Source organism: Gymnogyps californianus, chromosome Z (genome assembly GCF_018139145.2).
Source record: "Gymnogyps californianus isolate 813 chromosome Z, ASM1813914v2, whole genome shotgun sequence".
Taxonomy (NCBI): Eukaryota; Metazoa; Chordata; class Aves; order Accipitriformes; family Cathartidae; genus Gymnogyps; species Gymnogyps californianus.
The window spans coordinates 55,180,411-55,201,625 of NC_059500.1; the positions used below are offsets into that span (position 1 = coordinate 55,180,411).

Below are 21,215 nucleotides of genomic sequence, written 5' to 3' on the forward strand. Positions count from 1 at the left end.
CTCTTTCAAATCAGAAGAGAATTTTATGTTCTGAATTAAAAAGCCACTAGTTAAAAAAAACTTGTGCAATTTCAACAAGACACTTCACACAACTCCTGGAATATTAACGCAGGACCAAAGTTTGCCTGCTTTATAAAGTTCAGTAGTCCTTTAGGAATTTCAGTGAACTACCTAAGGGAGCAAAGGTTCTACCCGGTGCAGGGAGGATGGGACAGGACAGAATCTAATCCTCAGTGTATGGTTGATTCACAACTTGAAACCAGATATTATGGAAATGTTGCATGTCTCATATCGATGACTACAAACAGAATTAAAGCTGTAAGACTGGTGAGGAATCCTGAGAATGCAGAAACTTCAGGTATTCAGGCTTCCTCAGCGGCCAACTTACTTTGCAGAGTTATAAACAAACAAACCACAGCAACAACAGATGCTAAAGAAGTCCTCTTCTGTAAAATAAACCTGAAAAAGTAACATTACATAATGCTTAAAAAAAGTATTAAACCCCTTCCACAACTCCTCTCATTGCAAACCTTTTCTGGCAGTTGAGACTCAACCTCTTTCTTCAATCTTCTCAGCAAGAAGGGTCGGAGCACTTTATGGAGACGACGGATGATCAGAATAGTTTCTTCCTCATTTAAGTCCACCTACAGAAGTTTATAAAAGTCACTACAAGGCAACTCAGTATATTAGGTAATGTCTTCTCTCACATGAAAGGTTAAGTATGTGCATTAATATTTGCATGTTACAATCAAACTGACTCTAAGTCAAAAAAGATACTGACATTATAATTTTCTGGCATTATAAAAAAGGTGGCTTTTAGTTACATTAATTCCCTAAGTACCAGGAAGAGTTCAAACACTAATCCTTCTGTATAAGCTCCTTTCTGTTTTCATCAAAGTGGTTTGTTTCTGATGTTTTAAAAAAACCTGCCACAGTACCCTTTCTCCAGTCATGGCAAATGGAGCGTTGAACCACTGTTCAAAGGTGCTACAGCTCTTGAAAATGGTTGGGAGGAGGAAATTGAGAAGAGCCCAAAGTTCAGGTAATTTGTTCTGCAACGGAGTCCCAGTCAGCAGTATTCGCCTAGGGGCCACATAGTGAGTATTCAAGACCTGAGTCAGCTTGCAGTGATGGTTCTTCATTCGATGGCCTTCATCTACTATCATGTATTTCCATCGAATCTGCAAGAAAAAGAAGAAAAGTTGGCAAAGTTAGAGCAGGCCATGCTTAGTCAAATTCCTCCCCGCAGGTCTAGAACAAAAATATTTCAAGCCTGAGACATCACTCATTCTCTTTTATGAGAAAAGCCAAATGAAGCATTATCCAAGTACCAGTGCCCTTGCAAGCAGCAAAAATAGAAACAAACACTAGGTATGCTGAATCTGATGCTGAGTTCTGACTTGAATTGCAACGGCAAACAGCGGATTCCTCCCATTTCTGGGAAAGAGATTACAGTGACTGGCTCTTCAAGGCCAGAATATGGTTCACAGGGGAAGAAAGAGACCACATAAACTCCAAATAAAACTGTCTGCAACCTTGGCAGGACACAAAAACATTTTCAGACAACATAACTATGCTCACAAACAACAGCAACCCTGAACTTTATTTTGTTTCAGCTAATCCTATGTTTTTACTCAAGAACAAAGCAGCATAATTACCATCATCTCATCTCAGTTACTGCATCTTCAAATAAGGTTTCTATTTCCTAATGTGAAAGCTTAAATGCAGTCACAGCGGATGTTGAAATAAAGCTGCTCAAGCTCTTTGTTACCACCTGTACTACAACATGGGCAGTCAACACATGTGCCACACTGACCATATGACTAGGAAGGCCTCGGTTTGTACTTTCATAGACGCTAACTAATTCAATTTCCCAGGACAGGTTGAATGGCATTGTGCTGTCCTTCCTATCTTTTAGCAAGGGTGGGCAAAAACTAGAGGGGAAGGAAAACTCTGCAGTCTCAAACTGTTCTCAAGTGTTCAGAATTATGCTAAGAAAATGCACTGCCTTTGTATCAGAGAGGAAAAGTGAATAATCTAAACATGCAGTATGTAATAGAATGAAATAAAGTGAAAATGAACAACAAAGGGACAGTAGGACCATATGGTTTCTCCATATGGCAAAATATTTCCTTAATCTGCTTTGTGTGTACCTGAAACAGTCCTACAGTACAGCAGCTTTCAAATTAATTCATTACATTTGAGGCACACCTGTTGACTGTTAGTGAGCCTTTAAGAACTGGGCCATGTGTAGTAAAGAGTCTGTATAGCAAATTCATGACACAAGTAACTATTTAGTCATCGGGGGAGAAGTGATCACATAGCTGGAAAGGCTCTAGTTAAGAGTCAGCTTCAGGTCAGAAACTATGGAAAAAAACTGAAGTCAGGACTGCAGATTAGGTTAAATGTCATTAAGCAGAGGGGAGAAAAGCCATGTTTTTCCAAGGACAGGCAGGTATACATACAGTACTGACAGAACTGCACAAAGGAATTAGTCTCCTGGCCACGTTCAGGAAAATCCTGGTGTTTACAGGGAGAAGAGCTGTGACTGAGAAGTCCATTCATAAACAGAGGAACAGAAAAGTAAATCAAAGGTTTAACTTTTATTGAAGGACAGAACAACAACTCAGGACTTCCCTATAAAACAAAAATGTGTTTTGTCCTATGCACCATTTGAAGGTGTCTTGAAGGTCTTGCTGTTAAGAGATGACAGTCATTATTACCTTAGCAAGGATATGTTTGTCCTTTATTATGTACTCATAAGTAGTTAAAAGAACATTAAATTTTCCACTTCGAAGCTGAGGAACGAGTGACCGGCGCATTGCAGGTGTACCCTAAAAGAGAGAGAGAAATGAGTAGTTACTTTTTCTTCTGATGAAGAAAATGTATCATTTTCATAAATGAGCAGACACAGAGCAACCACATGAACTTGTAATCCTACAGTATTGCAAAAAATACATCGAGGCATTCCAGACTTCTTCAGAGTGCTTTCCTTAAAAGTTTGCTAGACTGTAAAGCTCTGTTTATAGGGCACTGGAAACACGTAGCTAGCGGTCTAGTCTCCTTCCAAATTGCTTGGCCATACCACTACTACAGTAGACAAACAGCAAAGTATTCAGCTGTGTGTAAAATATGAAGTAGTTATCATTTGTATTACTCTCATCAGAAGCCTTGCAATGTGATAATTAACAATTTTGTTCTGCACTTCACTATGTGAAAGTAATTACAGTTTATTACAGTCTTCTTCCTAGTATGATTAACTCTCTCTGCTTAGTTCCTCAAATGCATGACAAAACTTCACAAGCAAACAGTTTAGAAATGCTTGCAGAGGCAGAGGAAAAACTGGCTCTATTCTCATTCCTTCAACTCTATAATCATATAAAAAGCAAATCAAACCTTGTAAGATATCTTCACCACAGAAGGAGCCCATTTGTCAAATTCATATGTCCAATTGGATAAAGTCCTATCACAGAGATTAGAAAGAAAAAGTAATACATTTCATCATTTGCAGGTCAAACTTTATAAATGTTTCCAAGTGGCTGCCTACTTTTCAACACACTTCATGTAATCAACCCCATAATTAACAGTGTATTTAAAAAAATGCACTTTATATACGGTAATAAAAGACAAGCATCTCTGAGGGGGGAGTAAACAGAAAAAAGTGTGAAGCCCTCTTTCAGCTTATATTCAAGAGCCTCTTGGAAACCAATTCAGAGTAGTATTTTACACACATCTTTGTATTTTGGAGCATATTAAGGATAAGAAAGGTAACTTTGAACAAAAAAATAGATTTGTAAATTCTTTTATACTAGCTATCACCCAAAAACTGACGTTGCAACTTTTCAAATATAGCCTCATGAAGTTGATAATAGAATTCATCTGTTCTACTCAAGTAGAACTACTCATAGTGCCACCTAGTGCCGCTATGCAGGTCTGTTTTCGCACTGTGTTTCTGCTGTTTGATCACAACAAATAGGTTTTTATGGCTAAGCTAGTTGCTATGATACAGCAGCAAAAAACAACATTGAGGTTTTTTGGTTGCTTGCTTCTTCCCTGCCCCCCTTACTGGACCTGTGATGGCAGCAGTACTAGCTATTAAGAAAAGGCAGGGAAAGGTGGCTTTTAAAATGTATACGAGAAAGAAATTTCAGCTCCTCTCTTTTAGAAACATAAGAAAAATCATTACAGAGTACTTAAATATGATTTTTTTACTGTGCCCGTGTGAAATCTGACATTAATAACACTCTCCTTTTATTTTTAACTTTGTTTTACTTTACAGATCTTCTCCCAACCATTTCTTTTCACACTAGAGCTCATCGTTGGTATTCATACAATTAGGCACAGCTGTGGTATTTATCTCAGTCAATCAGTTACTACTGTAGCACAGCCAGAAGACAGGATACCTCAAAAGAAATCAAAAGAGATGGCCACGAATAAAATTTATCCCAATCCTACAACACATCTGCACACTCAGCACAATTGGTGGACACATTATCTAACAAAATGTCCAAGGAACTTCTGCACATCAATCAAGTCACTTACACACAAAAATAAGCAAACAACCCCTCAAAATCCTACATCAGTTTTACAATGCCTAACAGTTTTTATTTAAAACACAGCACTTCGAATCACTAAAACTCACACCTCACCTTCGGAGAAAGGAAAATGCATTAAAATAAATGTATAAAACAAGCAGCATCTTGGAAAGCTAAGGAAAAGCAAAAGGGGGCAGCACAATAAACAATCATAATCTGGACACGTGACCGAAGTGTGAATATCACTCATCAAGGCTACACGCAGGGCCAATCATATAGTACTTAAAAGATCATCCAACCTCATTAAAGCATGATTACTTGGTATCACATCGGGCACCAGCTGTTTAAAGAATTAGGCAACAGATTTTTAATATCACAGTTAAAAGTTGAATGGGGAACTGCAGGCATGTAATATGAAAGAAATACCATCCTCCTCTTGTGGCTTAAGAGTGAATTACAGTAAATTCACTACTCAGTTTGCCAAGAGTGGACAGTGAAACTAACGGAATCAAGTGCTTTATCAGCCATCTGGTTGCCCTTCCAATGCCAGACAATTACCTGGGAAGAAATCATCAAAGAAAACACTGAATACGTGCTCAGTGTAATCCCACTGTGCACCTCATCTTGTCATTACATGAAAAACAAGTGTGTGTTCCTAATAAACCAATCTGCAATGCTTAGAATGATAATAGCAGAAAGAGATCCTTTACTTACGAAAGGGGAACAATGATGAGATAGGGGCCATTGAGTCTTTTGTGCTCCATCAGGTAAGTGATGAGTGCAATAGTCTGTATTGTCTTTCCTAGTCCCATTTCATCAGCTAAAATTCCATTCAGATTGTTATTATAGAGTGAAACCATCCATTCCAGTCCCTGGAGCTGAAATGAAGAGTAATAGTTTCAGTTATTTAAAACCCGCACAAATAATTAACACCAGTACTACAGAACCAAGGTTCTGATGTCCCTGCCTACTTAGACGTTGGATTTCCTTTAATAATAACATATGCATGGGGACCGCTGGCTATCTTAACACCCTCCCCCCACAAAAAAACCCACAAAACAAGACAGATTTCTGGTAACAGCTATACGGAAATGATCACTCCTGTTTAGCGGAGCCCATAATATGAAGTCAGATTTCGTACATGGAGGTTTTTTTGTACTGCACACAAAGCAATACAGGCACTCACATGTAAGGCTGATAAACACTTAATATTACAAGAATTTGTTCTCCAATTTCAACACTGTCAACTGTTAAACATTCTGTGTATATTTCATGCCATTTGCCTGTGTCAATTAAAATCTTTCAAAACCAAACCCATCAAGTCTGCACAAAACATGTAAGCCTCACACTTGCCAACTGCATTACTGGTATGCTAAAGCTGTTGTAGCACATGTACATTTAGTGTCTGCTGTCCACACCTCCACATGTCAGAGCAGGCTCCCTTTGTCCAATTGCCTTGTGTATAAAATCCCAGAGCTGGAAGGAAGCCAGAGTACTGTAGCTAAGAAATGTCTACATAACAGAGTTCCACACTCCAAGTAGTACTGCTAGAAAGCACTGACTCAGATTATTCCCGTGGCACGCAGACTTCCAAATATCTGTGTATCAGATTACTCATGCAAGCGCAAAGTAAGTTTTTGCTTCTAAGATCCAGACTTTTGGTGTCTCTCATGCACTGAGAGAGAAGTAAATGAAGAGGCCTGAGAAAGCTCAGAGAGAAAACACTACATGCTTGAAGTAACTTTCTGTTGTCCCTGCGAGAGAGTATCCAAAATAATGTTGCCAATTTACTGGCTTTATGTACATGCTGACTGATTTATATTTAGGTATTAAATACTCAGGCCACCAAGAGCTGATCAGAATTTGTTCTGCAACCGTATGTCCCACTTACAAAGTAGCTTCAGAATCGAGAATAGGAAAACGGTCTTTTCTAAGTCACTGAACTTTCTCCACTGACATATACCGGTATGAAGGAAGAGACAATCTGACCAAACTTGGCAGTAAGAAACATGGAAAAGCAGGAAAAAAGTTGAGAAGGAAAAAGCATGTAAAATCTAGAGGATGGAGAAATACAGAGAGTGAAGGGGAGAGTCACAGAACAGTCTCCTTCAGAACATTCTTGCCAGAACCAACGCCAAGCCACAACGCTCCTGACATAAAGCTCCTTAGACAAGTGTGCCTCTTACCTCTGGTGCAATTACTATATAGAACAGACACCATAAAGAACAAATCTACTTACTCAATTGCTAGGTATCACATTGAGCAGCTAAAGGACCTGCTCTAATTGCTAATCCTTGTGAGTGTCTGTGTAACTCCACAGACAGAATTATTTTGCTTTGTGGCACACAGGGCAATTGCACTGCAAAACACAGATCTGCATAATTTAAGAATATTTCTATGTTCCATAAGTAATTACAATTCAGGAAGTAAAGGAATTACCACAATCTTAATTTCCCATCCATGAGCACTTTAAGCCAATATGACCATCAAATTAGTATTGTTACACACTATTCATTTACTATATCAGGTAAACCTTCCCAGACAATGAATCAGGATTATGCAGTAAAGAAGGCTGCTGACTGCATCTGTTGGCGCTCTGCTTCACTGGGTGCACAAGCTGGACAACACATTGACAATGAGGCAGCAAAAATAAAGAGGGTGTCATAGCTGAGATAGTGGCATACTTCTCTATATCGTTGGATTCTATCTTGTCTTAGTCACAGCATTCCTCAATGGTGCCAGGTAAGTCATTTAACCTATCATGTTCAAACTCAGTCCCTGAATGACACGTTCCTCTTTTTTTGTTGAGGGCTTACAGTGAGACACCTAGAAGTGCTAAGGATTCACAACAGAATTCAAATTCAGATGGAGTTTTGCTACGAACAAGTAGGGTCATGGGATTATTCAGTTTGGAATAGACCTCAGGCAGCTCTAGGCCAATCCTCTGCCCAAAGCAGGTCCAGGGGCCAGGTTGCTCAAGGCTTTATACGGTCAGCAACTGAAAACCTCCTAGGTAAAACCTCTCTGAGCCCCCGCTCCACAGCGGCACTGTCCTCTTCTGTACACCCAGTCTGAACCCTCTTGTTTCAGCTTTTGTTCATTGTCTCTTGTTTTCCCACCATGTCCCACAGTAAGGAGCCCAATACAAAAATACTAAAACGCTCTGAAAAGAGAAATCAGCTTAATTCTTGAATTTTAAATTATTTAAACAAGCTACTGTAATGGATGGCAGTGCTGAGGAGTATAGGAAGCAGGGGCTGTAATCATAATGCTTTGCACACTTAGAAAACAGTCTTCCTCCTAGTTCTCTGCACGTAGAAATAGATACACATCTCTATGACATCTTGGTGAGTATTATTCTTTCTTTTATGTGGATGTAGAAATAATGTTCTGACTGCAGAAAAGATGCAGGTTCTTGGACTTGCCTAGAAAGCTGTACAATAGCAGAACTCTTGACAACATGTATCAAGGACATTTTTAATCATACATGAATCTAGCTTATGTCAGAATACAGAAGTTCCTAGTTACTAAATCCACTGAATGTCTGTAAAGAATATGAGACATCAGCCGCCACAGTAAAATATTTTTCTTGTTTCCAAATTTTATCTATCACTGCACTGAAATATTAGGATCTTAATTAAAAAATAAAATCCTAAAGTTTTAAATAGTGGAAGAAAAATATTGTTAACCCACCACAAATGAAAACAATAAGCAGAATTGAAATCCACGTCAATGAGAAGGATAGCAAAACCAAAATATTATTGGTCTGCAATGAAAAAAAAAGTGACAGGTATATGCAGAAAGTTGGTATTATTATTCAAGCAGTATGTATGAAATGTTATCTGTGATAAGTAACTGTCATTGCTTTGTCCATGATTCCCAAATTCTAACCTACTAGAGATCTTGTATTTCTTAACAAATTTTCAGTTTGCCACTTGAAATACCATGTTGAAACGTCAAGCATAATTCCAAGTTTTAAATATTTTAATATTTCAATGATTTCTCACCTGATAATGTTTTAGTGTGCCATTAATAAGAAGAGAAGACTGCTTTTCCACCCTTTCTGTGATCGCGTGAGCAACAGTGTAGTAGGACTGAGACCCTCTAGCACTATATTGCATGCTATATTCATCATCCACATCTTGTTTGGCTGTCCTGGAAAGCAGAAAAAGAACTAAAGTGAATTCTCACAAACCAACAGGTTTTTTGACCACAGCTCACATATGTATGTCTAAAGAAACAGTGCAAATCCCCACCTGTGGCGAGTACACCAAACGGTGCAAGCTACTTTATAAACACTACACAGTTAACACCAAATGATCATGTTCATTCTCCTGCAGACGTTCGTGCCAGAGAAGCTACCACAACTCAGTAACCTAGAGCAAGCTACTCTTCGGAAACGCCACTGTAAGAAATCACAATTCCTAACAAAAACCGGCACCTAAAGAACACTCACTCAATGATTTGCTTTGCATCTTTCTCAGAAACTTCCTCACTGTTAGGATCCAGGAGTATCTTCTCATCTGCTTCTAACCTGCTTGATTCTTCTTCATCATCCTACAGAATACAGAAAAAGAACAGCGGTGCTGGGAAGTGCAACATCTTTGTAAGTCATACTTTCAATTCACATATTGGTACCTTTCATTGGTCAATGCTTAATGACAGAAACCTGAATCACAAAGTTCACCTATTCTGCAATAGAATTGCACTGCAGGATAACAAGAAGATAATTTTTGACATACGTTAACCAACAGGAAGTCCTGATACTTTGAAATAAAAATTATTTTTCCCTTTAATGATCTTACTTACAAAAGGCTTACTCTGTCTACCATGTTCATGGAGAGGATTCTAATACCATGTATATGTCTATATCATATTCCAGATGTGTGATAATCTAATAAAGCTTAAAAAACTGCCAAGAACTGCTGGTTTAGGCTTCTAGTTTCTTAACTTTTTAAAAACAGACCACATTTTTACTCTTTTTAAAATAACTTAATTTGTCTTCTGGCTACAGTTGCAATGGATAACCAACAACTTAAAATCTCACTAATGAAGCTGAACAAAACACTGCTCTGAGTTCTGCAAGTGTATTCTCCTAAGAATGATTTCCCCAGCTCTAAACAACACTGCTGCTAAAGAGTCTGTGCTAAAAATGTGGGCACATCTCTTTTAACATTCCTCCTAGAATATGACAGGTATCAGACCCTCCCCTCCTATCTTAATACTGAGAGTCCTGTAGAATGACATTAGCAGTAATTAGTCCTACAAAGGCATGTACCTTAAGATCATACAGTCCAGTCAGTTTCAGTGGTCATTTGGTCTAGTATTGTAAAGACTGCTAGACTTAGGAGATCGGAATTCTATACCTAGTTCTGCTACTAGCCTGTTGATTGAACATCTTCATTCTCTGCTCCTCAGTTTTCCTCTCCTTTAGAAAGTACTTGTCTGAAAAATGCTATGCAAGTATCAGTATTGATTATTCATAGTATCTAATATTATGACCCTGCAGGGCTGGGATCTTTGTGTGTGTTAATTTTAAGCTTAAGATTATTTTTAGAATTTTTGTAATAACTGAATCAAATAAGCCTACCTTGAACAGTCTGAACCTAAATCCCTGACATAATCCCTGACTTTTTAATAAACACAATACATAAATAATAACTGTGTTATTCAGAATTGCCAATAAAACCTCTAATGCACAAACATTAAAGATGTTCATTCAGCACAAAGGCACAATACAGCCTTTTCTGACATATATTTTAAAATAGCAACCTGCTTATATTCTCTGGTTCATGATTATTAATAGTCAGAGTAAAATACTTACTTCTCCTAACTACAATTACCAGTTAGGCATTTACAGCATATATAAAGGACAACTGCTATGAACTGAAAAGAATTACAAAACCAGTTACTTCTCCTGTTCGTATTATTCTTAAAACACTTAGACACCTGCTATTGCTTTCCCTTCCTTCCTTAGGAAAAGAGGAAAATATCACATGGAATAAGTACTTGGTTTTTGCTGTATTAGTTGTCACAGTATTTTTTTAAAGACACATACCTCCTCCTCATATTCAGAGCCACTTTCATCTTCACTGTCTGACCTGGGAGCAACTTCATAGCTGTACAAAGATGACAGAAAGATTATGACTTACAGACAACAAGAGGAGGGATTAGGTTCAATACATCTCCTACTCAGCTTGCACATAATAAATTAAAAGAAGAATAAAATAGAATAGTAAAAAGGAAAAAAGAATAACTAAGAGAACCCCATGAACAATACCAGTGGGGGAAAAAAAAAAAAAAAAGGCAAATAGCAAAAGCAGCCTACTTGTATGCTAACTACTTACCCGGGGTTCATTTCCAGCCAAGCATCCAGCTGACTTGCTTTTGGTGCTTCGGGTCCAAGAAGAACTTTGCCTGTTTCAGTGTGAGTCACTTTGACTGGAAGGTCACTCATTTGACTGCTCTCATCTATGGGCTAAAAATTCAAATGAAATTTTATACCATTAGGCAACTGAATTTCATGCTTGTCATACATAATAAGAAGAACTAATAGCACCTTCAAAATTCCAGATCTGAACAAGCAGCGAAGTTTTGTTATTAGAAGCCACACGTTCCCACATGGCTATGGTCATGATACTGAGTCACAGTATTTCTGTGTGTAACATATTCTATGTGACATCTGCAAATATATCACAGAATTCCAAATAAATTAACAAGAGCAGCATGGAAAAGAATACACTGTTGGATTCTGTGAAACAAGACACAAGGCATGTATGCTTACAGGCATTTAATCCTGTTATTTATACCAATGGACACCTGTAACAAAAAAACATACATTGACCTTATGACCTTTTCTCTTATATGGAGAAACAAGAACTTAACAATTCAGCTAACTTTTTCAGTAAAGAAGGCCTATTTTAAAGATTCACCGTCCTGACTTCTTCAGTTAAGCTGATAAAGCATGTGCAATAACAAAACCTTTTACTTATTCTTGTGCTCTAACAAAACCAGAATAGCATAATTAGTTTTTGTTATTTCTTTGCCCTGTTTAATCACAGATTTTCTACTTGAAGAACTTTTTGCCCTCTACTACTGCTTCTGCTGAAGAATCTTTTCCTTATATACATATATATATATGAACAAGAAAAAGTAATTCTTAACAGCTAGAAATACAGTGACTGATGGGAGTATAAAACTTACCCCATTTCCATAAATACTGAAGTTACAGGAATGTTATGTGCATTTTCCTTGTGCAACCATAACTATATTAAAGGATTTTGCTGTAACTCTTTAACTACATCAGCAAAAATACCACTTGCAAGCATAAAAAAGACCAAAAGTAAAATAATAAATACAATTCTAAAATCTTCATATAAAAATAAAATGGAACAGAAAAATGCCATTACCAGAATAGCTCTTAATGAGGCAACATATGCTCTGCTACTGAATGAAAAATATTATTCAAAGAATGACACAGAAAAATTACTCATTTCCATTTGCTTCTGAGGAAGAAAGAACTTTCAGATGTCTTAAGCCATCACAATACTACAGTCTGTCCTGTGTCTGAAAGGTAATTACATGCAATGTCAACAATGTATTTTATAAAAATGAGAAGCTAGAATATAGTGTCTTTATAATCTCATTTTAGAAAGTAAATTATGTCTACACACAGACTGCAAGAAAACCATTTACTTTTAAGCATATAACAAAGCTGAGAGGGGTTCTCAAACCATACTCAGTGATAGATTCAATATATTTTTCTTTTAGTCTTGAACTTTCTGAAGAGAAAGAGGCTAGCATAAATGTTAATCTCGATAATTTTTATTCCTGGTTATAAACAACAGCTCTTCTTAGAACATTTGTGGTCATGATTTTTTTTTTTAAGCTATAGCAATGGCACACAGAACAATCACTGGAAAGTTTAAAAAAAAAACAACAAAAAAACCACCTTGTAAAAGTCATACCTCTCCATCAGGACCAAGACCAGATGCCATTCCTTCCGCATTTTCTTCAGCCTTCTACAATAAATGAAGAAGTGAAAAATATCATGGTCAGATTACAAGTATAGCAAGAACACTTTATATGATGTAAGCATTTTGGACCACGAATATGTTTCACACTATTTCTGAATAGCCTGGGATTCATGTGATTTAAGGTATGGGTGGATATAGGTAGAGATAGGCACAGAGTTACTACCACACACACAAACCATTTACTAGTATGAATAGGGTACCTACAACACCTCTAGTCACTGTTATAAATCTGCATCTAAGAAGTGGCTGGCCTACTGAATTTCTGGTCCAGACTCAGAGCTCAGTTGCTTACAGACTGTGCTAATACAAATAAAATAGTAACTAATTTTCATGTGATTTTCTATTAATTTCCTCTAAAGTGCTTTAATCTCAGTTTTGGACGTGTCACCAGGCATCACAGATTGTATATTCGTGCAGGCACTTTTATTTTGGATATGTACACAATTTTTCTTGGTCTGACAACTAACTAGAAGGGGTATTTTGGGAGTTCTTAAGTCTAGACCACAATTACTCAAAGTACAAACAAAAAGAACTCTGGAGTTCTCAGCTGGAGTAAGCTAGATTTTTTTTTCTCCCCAGGCACCACTCCGAGAAATAAGCAGTATCTTTGTCAAAGCCTGTCCTCATTTACCTTACTTAAAAATGTCAGGATAGTATGAGAAAATGGAAGACATAGTTTGCTTCTGAATTGGAACTTTCCTAAACAATTCTGACAATGAGCAAGAAAGGATAGAATACAGCTTCTGCTTCTGTCACAGTGCTGGGTTTGCAGTACTACAGCACAGTTTTATCTTGGTTATCAATGTAAAGAGATCAGACTAACAACAAGAACAGATCTCTTAAATTGTGTTTAATAGATAAACAACAAGTATGATTAATGTGTGTGATAAACTTAGATAATCCAGTTGTTTCTTTTTTTAAAGAAGCGTACTTAAGGAATAGCTGCACTTCTGAATATTGAGATGATCCTCAATATCTGCTTCAGATCAAGCCTTGAGCCTTTCTCTTTGCCATTTTTTCCAAGGCATGAACTTCAAATCAACATGCAGCAGCAGACATGGGTTAATTTTACATTTTAAAAAATTTTATTCTTATTTCTTTTACATAGCCTTCATACTTCAGGACACATGCCTAATTATCTTGGTTAACTACCCTTTCACTAGTATTACCAAAAACAGAAATCTGGCTAAGCTTAATTCTAAATAAAACACTTAGCACATTTAAAATATTTATGAAGTACAATATTCTTTAATATACAAAAAATAACCTGAAAGAGAGGTTTCTAAATAATTCACTGGGCTACACAGATGTCATTGGTGCTGCTCAATGCAACAATAGCTGATGCTCAGTAAGAACAACATCAATATGAGCTTGAAGGCTGCTTGCTTCAGCATTCCTGGGCAGCAGGTATGTCTGCTGACAAAGAAAGGAACTGTACCAGAACTGAAGAGTTCAAACAAACAGAGAGACAGGATAAGTTACCATACCACGTATCTGGCCTCGGCTGAACAAGCTAAATTGACTGAGGATACTTTTTCCTTGGATGAACAACAAGGGGAGGGGTCCATTCTTCTGCACATGAGACTGCTCTCTAATATATAAAGATTGTTATAGCTTAGCTACAGTCAATGGGAAGAACTTTACAACTCAAACACATCACCACAAATAAGCAGTAAGCATCAGTGCTGTTCACTGTGCAAAGATCAGATCCTGCTGTGAGAGCAGAAACATTTACAACCTATAGTTAAAAACGATTTTGGAAAGCAGAAACATATGTTACAAAGGAGATAAATAATGACAGCTATCTCGCACTTGAATTTTGAGCTATGCAAAGATGTCTTCAACCTGGACAATTTAATGCTTGACAAGGTGTCCTTGTTTTGGCTAGGATAGAGTTAATTTTATTCCTAGTAGCTGGTATAGTGCTGGGTTTTGGATTTGGTAGGAAAATAACGTTAATAACACACTGATGTTTTTAGTTGTTGCTAAGTAGCGTTTATACTAAGTCAAGGATTTTTCAGCTTCTCATGCCCAGCCAGAAAGGCGGCTGGAGGGGCACAAGAAGCTGGGAGGGGACAGAGCCAGGACAGCTGACCCAAACTGGCCAAAGGGATATTCCATACCATATGATGTCCTGCCCACTATATAAACTGGGGGGAGCTGGCTGGGAGGGGCGGATCGCTGCTCGGGAACTAACTGGGCATCAGTCAGCAAGTGGTGAGCAACTGCATTGTGCATCACTTGTTTTGTATATTCTAATTCTTTTAGTAGTATTATTGTCATATTATTATTATTATTATCATTATTTTTCCTTCCTTTCTGTCCGATTAAACTGTCTTTATCTCAACCCACGAGGTTTCTTTTTTCAGTTCTCTCCCCCATCCCACTGGGTGGGGGCAGCGAGTGAGCAGCTGCGTGGTGCTTAGTTGCTGGCTGGGGTTAAACTACAACACAAGGAAATACCAATTTTATAAAGGCAGGAAGGTACATTTTCTTCGTTCTCCGTATAATGACAGGAAAAACTTCTACAGATAAAGGTGAAAGGTTGCACAGCAAGTTAAACTTGCCTATCAGATGAAAATTTTATCTGGAGTATTTTTTTTTTTAATCCGTGATTGAAGTGAAGATGTGGGACACCAGCTGAACAGGAAGCTGGAGACAGAAGACGTAAACACAGGAATGGGAAAAAAGCAAAGAGGGAAAATCTACCATAAAGATTCCCCAAACTGTATCCCAGAGAAAAAATGGACTCTTCTGAAATTTTATTCTTGCAAGAGTATAGGGTTCACTTGGGTAGTATATAAGGTGAGCTTGGCAAATATAAAAAGACAGGAAGTACTTCTTCACCATGTACTTCCTCATTGCCATTTCTAGGAGAAAATCCTAAGAACTCTCTTCTCTCATTTCTCTGTAAGTACAAAACATTTAACTACAAATGTTAGTAGCTTAAAATGTGTTTTACATGGATTACAAAACATAAAAAGGTAAGTATTAGAAGTGTATGACTTGTAAAAAGACACAGTGCCCACTAACTTCAATGAATGCTACAGCCATGCAACAACAATTCATAGAATTATAAATTAAAACAAAGGGTAATATTTGTGTGCAGTCCTGTATCCGTGACATATGAGCAAAAGCTTGGTGGAAAGAACTTAATTACAAACAAAAAGCTGCAGATGATCAAGGCAGAGCTGAAATTTTTTTCTGCTAATCTTCCTTTAGGTTTTAGGCTGGGATATTTATAAGCACTGAATATTTATGGGGCATATTTTCTTTTTACTTCAGTGACAGAAAATTATGTCTTTATTGACATGGCCAGAAGATACTCTGTTCCTCATACATACTTCAGTTAAACTGACATAGAAATAGAACCATATCACAGATGTGGATTGTTGAAGGAATTAATATTTTTCATTAGAGCACTGCATTTACTCCACACACTATCTCATTAAGGATTATCTCTACTGAGAATTCTGCACATTAAATCAGGTCTGTTCTCACTGGTAATGCAGGTCAAGAACCCCGTTTAAGTTACATCTTAACTTTGTAGGCGGGGGATTGTTCCTATGTTAAGAACATACTCTCAACAAAAAGTACAGAGGCTTTGGAGAGTGACAGGAGAAAACACGGAGCATTTTTTAGGCCATTAATCTCCAAAATTAGAATTTTTTGTATGCTGGTATTCATTAGCATATTTAGAGTGCCACTTGTAAACCATGCAAATATAATGTTTATATTTGTATCAGTAATTAGTAGCAAAGCAGGCATGGAAATGGATTATAAAAATCCTCTTATCCATCCTGCAAGAGATGAAATGTACTCAGAGGTCACCAAAATGACAAATCATTACTTAATGATTATTTCACACACAGAATTATTTTTTCCAAAATAGCACTGTTCAGTTTCCACAACAAGTTTCTCTCACAGGGTAAAACATTTCATACAAAGAAAGGTAATTTTGAAAAGCTTCAATTAAATGTTAAGAATGCACAATGAACAATATTACCGGCAGAATACCCATTTACTATAATAAACCTACCCAAGTTCTTTCTGTCTAGTCATTTCCAATGGTCCTACAAAATGGACTGAGCCAAGTGTAGAATGTGGAGGTCTAAAAAAGTTACCCTATATAAAACAGCTACACAAATCAGACTTTTCCCATCTTCTTCATACAATGTATTTTGGATCCATTGGATCCTTTTTGGGTAATGTGTTGGGTTTGTGTGGCAGGGGGTTGTGTAGCAGGGGAGGGGCTACAGGGGTGGCTCCTGTGAGAAGCTGCTAGAAGCTTCCCCGGCTCCAAGTCGGACCCGCCGCTGGCCAAGGCCGAGCCAGTCAGCAATGGTGGTAGCGCCTCTGTGATAGCATATTTAAGAAGGGGAAAGACTGCTTAAAAAAAAGTAGGAGCTGCAGCGGAGAAAGGAGTGAGATGCGAGAGAAACAACCGTGCAGACACCGAGGTCAGTGAAGAAAGAGAGGAAGGAGGTGTGCCTGAGCAGAGATTCCCCTGCAGCCCGTGGAGGACCTCACGCTGGAGCCAGTGGCTGGGCCTGGAGAAGGCCATGACTCCGTGGGAAAGCCCAGGTTGGGGCAGCTCGTGGAGGACTGCAGCCCGTTGGAGAGGCTCGTGGAGGGCTGACCCCCATGGGAGGGACCCCATGCTGGAGCAGGGGAAGAGTGTGAGGAGTCCTCCCCCCAAGGACAAAGGAGCAGTGTGACGAACTGATCGCAACCCTCGTTCTCGTCCCCCTGCACCGTTGTGGGGGAGGAGGTAGAGGAATCAGGAGCAAAGCTGAGCCCGGGAAGAAGGGAGGGGTGGGGGGAAGGTGTGTTTTTAAGATATGGTTCTATTTCTCATTATCCTACTCTGATTTGATTGGTAACCAATTAAATTGATTTTTCCCCCCCCAAGTTGAGTCTGTTTTCCCTGTGATCATAACTGGTGAGTGATCCCTCTCTGTCCTGGTCTTGACCCTCCAGCCCTTTGGTTGTATTTTCTCCTCCCCACCCTGCTGGGGGGTGGGGAGGAGTGAGCGAGCAGCTGAGTGGTGCTTTGTTGCCAGCTGGGCCTAAACCACGACAGGTACTTTAATCCTAACTTACATGTCTGGCCCAATTTAGCCTGTAGAAAGTTTACCAGCAAATCAATGTTAACAGCCCACAATTTTCTAATCCTGCCTCCTCCTCACCTTCTTTGGAATTAATGACAGCAAATTTCTTATACATTTCAGTGGAGAGAGAGAAGTTCCCTCAGTGTTAAGAATGTGGCAGTGTAGATGATTTTAGATACTCTAATATGCATATGATAATCACTACATTTATCAACATTAAAATTGGATTTGAAGAAGAGATGGACTAAAAATACCAGCTGTAACTACTTGCCTTCTTTCTTCTCCTTCTCTTCTTCTTCTCCTTGGCTGCTTGTGCCTGTTTATGCTCCCATACCAGGTTAGTCAAGTTAGCCACATACTCATCTGTCTGCTGCAATAGGTAGGCCAGGCGTCTATCTTTCTTTTGGTCAATCAGCTTACGGTAGCCTTCTTCATCTTCAGCCTAGCAATATAAAATAGACATCAGCCATGACAGAAATGTTTCCACAGAAACACCAACCAACTGCTACGTTAATAACCATGTGTTATCTTAGTTAGGTCATTACGATCTGCGTAGGGGGACAACTAGATGGGTAAAGAACTCGTTGGATGATCAGGCCCAGAGTGTCATACATTTGTGTTAATGGTTATAGAATCATACAATCACAGAATGGTTTGGGTTGGAAGGGACCTTAAAGAACATTTAGTTCCAATCCCCCTGCCATGGGCAGGGATACCTTCCACTAGACTAGGTTGCTCAAAGCCCCATCCAGCCTGGCCTTGAACACTTCCAGGGAAGGGGCGTCCACAACCTCTGTGGGCAACCTGTTCCAGTGCCTCACCACCCTCACAGTGAAGAACTTCTTCCTAATGTCTAACCTAAATCTACCCTCTTTCAGTTTAAAGCCATTGCCCCTTGTCCTATCACTAGATGCCCTTGTAAAAAGTCCCTCCCTGGCTTTCTTGTAGGCCCCCTTTAGGTACTGGAAGGCTGCTATAAGGTGTCCGCGGAGCCTTCTCTTCTCCAGGCTGAACAACCCCAACTCTCTCAGCCTGTCCTCATAGGAGAGGTGCTCCAGCCCTCTGATCATCTACGTGGCCCTCCTCTGGACCCGCTCCCTCAGGTCTGTGTCCTCCTTATGTTGGGGGCCCCAGAGCTGAAGACAGTACTCCAGGTGGCGTCTCACGAGAGCCGAGTAGAGGGGCAGAATCACCTCTCTCAACCTGCTGGCCATGCTTCTTTTGATGCAGCGCAGGATGCAATTGGCTTTCTGGGCTGTGAGCGCACATTGCCTGCTCATGTCCAGCTTTTCATCCAGCAAGACCCCCAAGTCCTTCTCTGCAGCGCTGCGGAGGGTCATACTCTATCTGGAGACAGTAAGAAGAGTGATACCACAGGGGTCTATCCTGGGGCATGTTGTGTTTAACATCTCTATCAGTGACCCACAGGAAGGGATGGAGGGCACTCTAGTCAAGTTTCCAGATGACACAAAACTGGGGGATACCAATCAATATGTTTGAGGGCTGGGCTGTACTTCAGAAGGACCTGAACAGGCAGAGAAGTTGTGCCTTTTCTGACCTTAGAGGTTTCAAGACATGACTGAAAAAAGCCTTGAGCAACCTGATGTTAACACTGCTTTGGGAAGGTGGTTGGACTAGAGAGCTGTCAGCCTGAGTGACTCTGGGATTCAGGGACTCTATGATTCTAAGTATCTCCTACTCTCACAGACCAATGACTGGAAAATCTACAGCAGTTATGACAGGTGGTTTAGTCCTTTTTCCAGTATGAATACAAATCTTTTTCTTTCAGGTGTTAAAAGAAAAGTTTCTTTTGGGCAGATTATCTATCATCTTTCTACTCTGGTGTTATTTCATCTTTGATACAGGTCACTATCAGAGACAAGAGTCACCAGATAAGCCGTATCTCTGAGTCATTCTGGCAACTTCTGCATCCTTACGGCACTGCATAAGTGTGTTGTTAGGGGTAAGACATACCAAGAAATACTATTTTCATGTGCTGTGAAGATATAATGCAGCATTTGAGCATGTCAGAAAAATACAAGGAAAGCAGCAGAGACACCTTTATCAATTTTGGCTGAAACAACAAATAAAGGAAGTATACAATGCCTTACGAAAACCAAGTACGAGTAAGAAATATTTTAAAGATGATTACTTTAAAAGGCAGAACTCTGAGAGATACAAAAAATCTCCTGCCTTTCTGGAGAGACACCAGAACTGCAGAAAGTTGGCAAGAACAGCCGGAATGTTCAAATTGAGCTTGTAAAATTGCTTGTAAAATTCAGTTGTAATGTTCAAGGCTTCAGAACTACAACACTCAAAACCTAAGTTTTTAGAATTTTTATTATTATTATTATTATTATTATTATTACTGAATACACAGTCATTGTAATCTAGCCAAGGTACTTCCATTATACATTCAAGCTTGTCTTGACAGTATCTTTTAAAATCATATCGATGCCCATTCCTGCATGTGATAAATACTAGTATTAATGAGCTGTGACACAATCACCATTTCTAATCGTAGTCAAGGAAGGACAATCTGTGGAATGAATTCACATTCCTGAAAAGATATGCGAACAGTTTTAGACACAGCACATTTTCCTAGACCACACCAAGCGTCTGAGAGGAGAAGATGTTTGTAAAAACTCCTAGTACATATCTGCAAGTTCAGAATTTATCACAACTGGACTAAAACTAAATAGGCAAAATAACCCCACTAACATAACACAGTTTGCTTTTGCAGAAGGATTTAATTGAGCAGCAGGGGCAAAGACTTCTGAGTACAAAGCCCCAAACCGAAAATGCCTGTGAAGTGCTCTACCTGTGGTAAGAGCTTAACCACAGCCTTGGTGAAGGAGCCTTAGGAGAAAGCACTGATATTCTGGAAGCATTAGTATCCTGTGCCATTTCTGGACATTCAAATCTACTTCATATTTTTCAGCAGTGGACATCTTTATTATTTATTGCACTACATGTTAGACTGACTTAAGCTCAACCTCACAATGTACAAAAATATTTCTAAAATATCAAGATTACCTTTTTTTTAATCAGCTCTTTTTTCTCTAATAATTAACACTGTTACAAGCTTGGTTAGACAGACTGCTGGCAATTATCTCTAATTATAAAAAAGCTCTATAATGCTGATTACTACGTAATTTTAAGAAATACTCTAGGGCCTAAAAATTGGTTCTTCTCTTATGCAAGTCCTTCATTTACATTTTACATGCACTTTTATTTGTAAGTTTTAATCATTTTTATATTTAATTATTTCTACATTTCGTTTTGTGATTTTTAAAACCAAACTGTTCAGTCCTTATTCATGTTGGGAACAGTTTCTGGACAGGGACTAGAGTTTTGCGTTACATTTGCACTCATATTAGATCCCTACTGTTTTTTACCAGCATGTTTCAAAGTAAGCATGTCAATTCCCATTGAATTCTATGTTGTTAAAGTGTTAATAAAGTGTTAAACAAGAGCTAACCAATGTCTCCAAGAAATTTTTCCAACCCCAGTTGCTAACATACTTGTACGTA

At 38.7% G+C, this 21,215-nt stretch overlaps 1 protein-coding gene across 2 annotated transcripts in view; it reads right to left on the reverse strand.

Annotated features, from left to right (window-relative positions):
• The window catches only part of SMARCA2 (SWI/SNF related, matrix associated, actin dependent regulator of chromatin, subfamily a, member 2), a 122,112-nt gene that overhangs the window by 58,250 nt on the left and 42,647 nt on the right, over window positions 1-21,215 (reverse strand). For both annotated transcript variants that reach the window (XM_050912489.1, XM_050912490.1), the window contains exons 10-20: window positions 17,954-18,124; window positions 12,503-12,556; window positions 10,883-11,013; window positions 10,594-10,654; window positions 8,992-9,092; window positions 8,543-8,690; window positions 5,250-5,413; window positions 3,397-3,463; window positions 2,724-2,834; window positions 939-1,181; window positions 531-644 (exon numbers count right to left, since the gene is read on the reverse strand). In XM_050912489.1, the coding sequence (XP_050768446.1) occupies window positions 531-644; window positions 939-1,181; window positions 2,724-2,834; window positions 3,397-3,463; window positions 5,250-5,413; window positions 8,543-8,690; window positions 8,992-9,092; window positions 10,594-10,654; window positions 10,883-11,013; window positions 12,503-12,556; window positions 17,954-18,124 (1,365 nt within the window). The remainder of the gene's footprint in view (window positions 1-530; window positions 645-938; window positions 1,182-2,723; window positions 2,835-3,396; window positions 3,464-5,249; window positions 5,414-8,542; window positions 8,691-8,991; window positions 9,093-10,593; window positions 10,655-10,882; window positions 11,014-12,502; window positions 12,557-17,953; window positions 18,125-21,215) is intronic.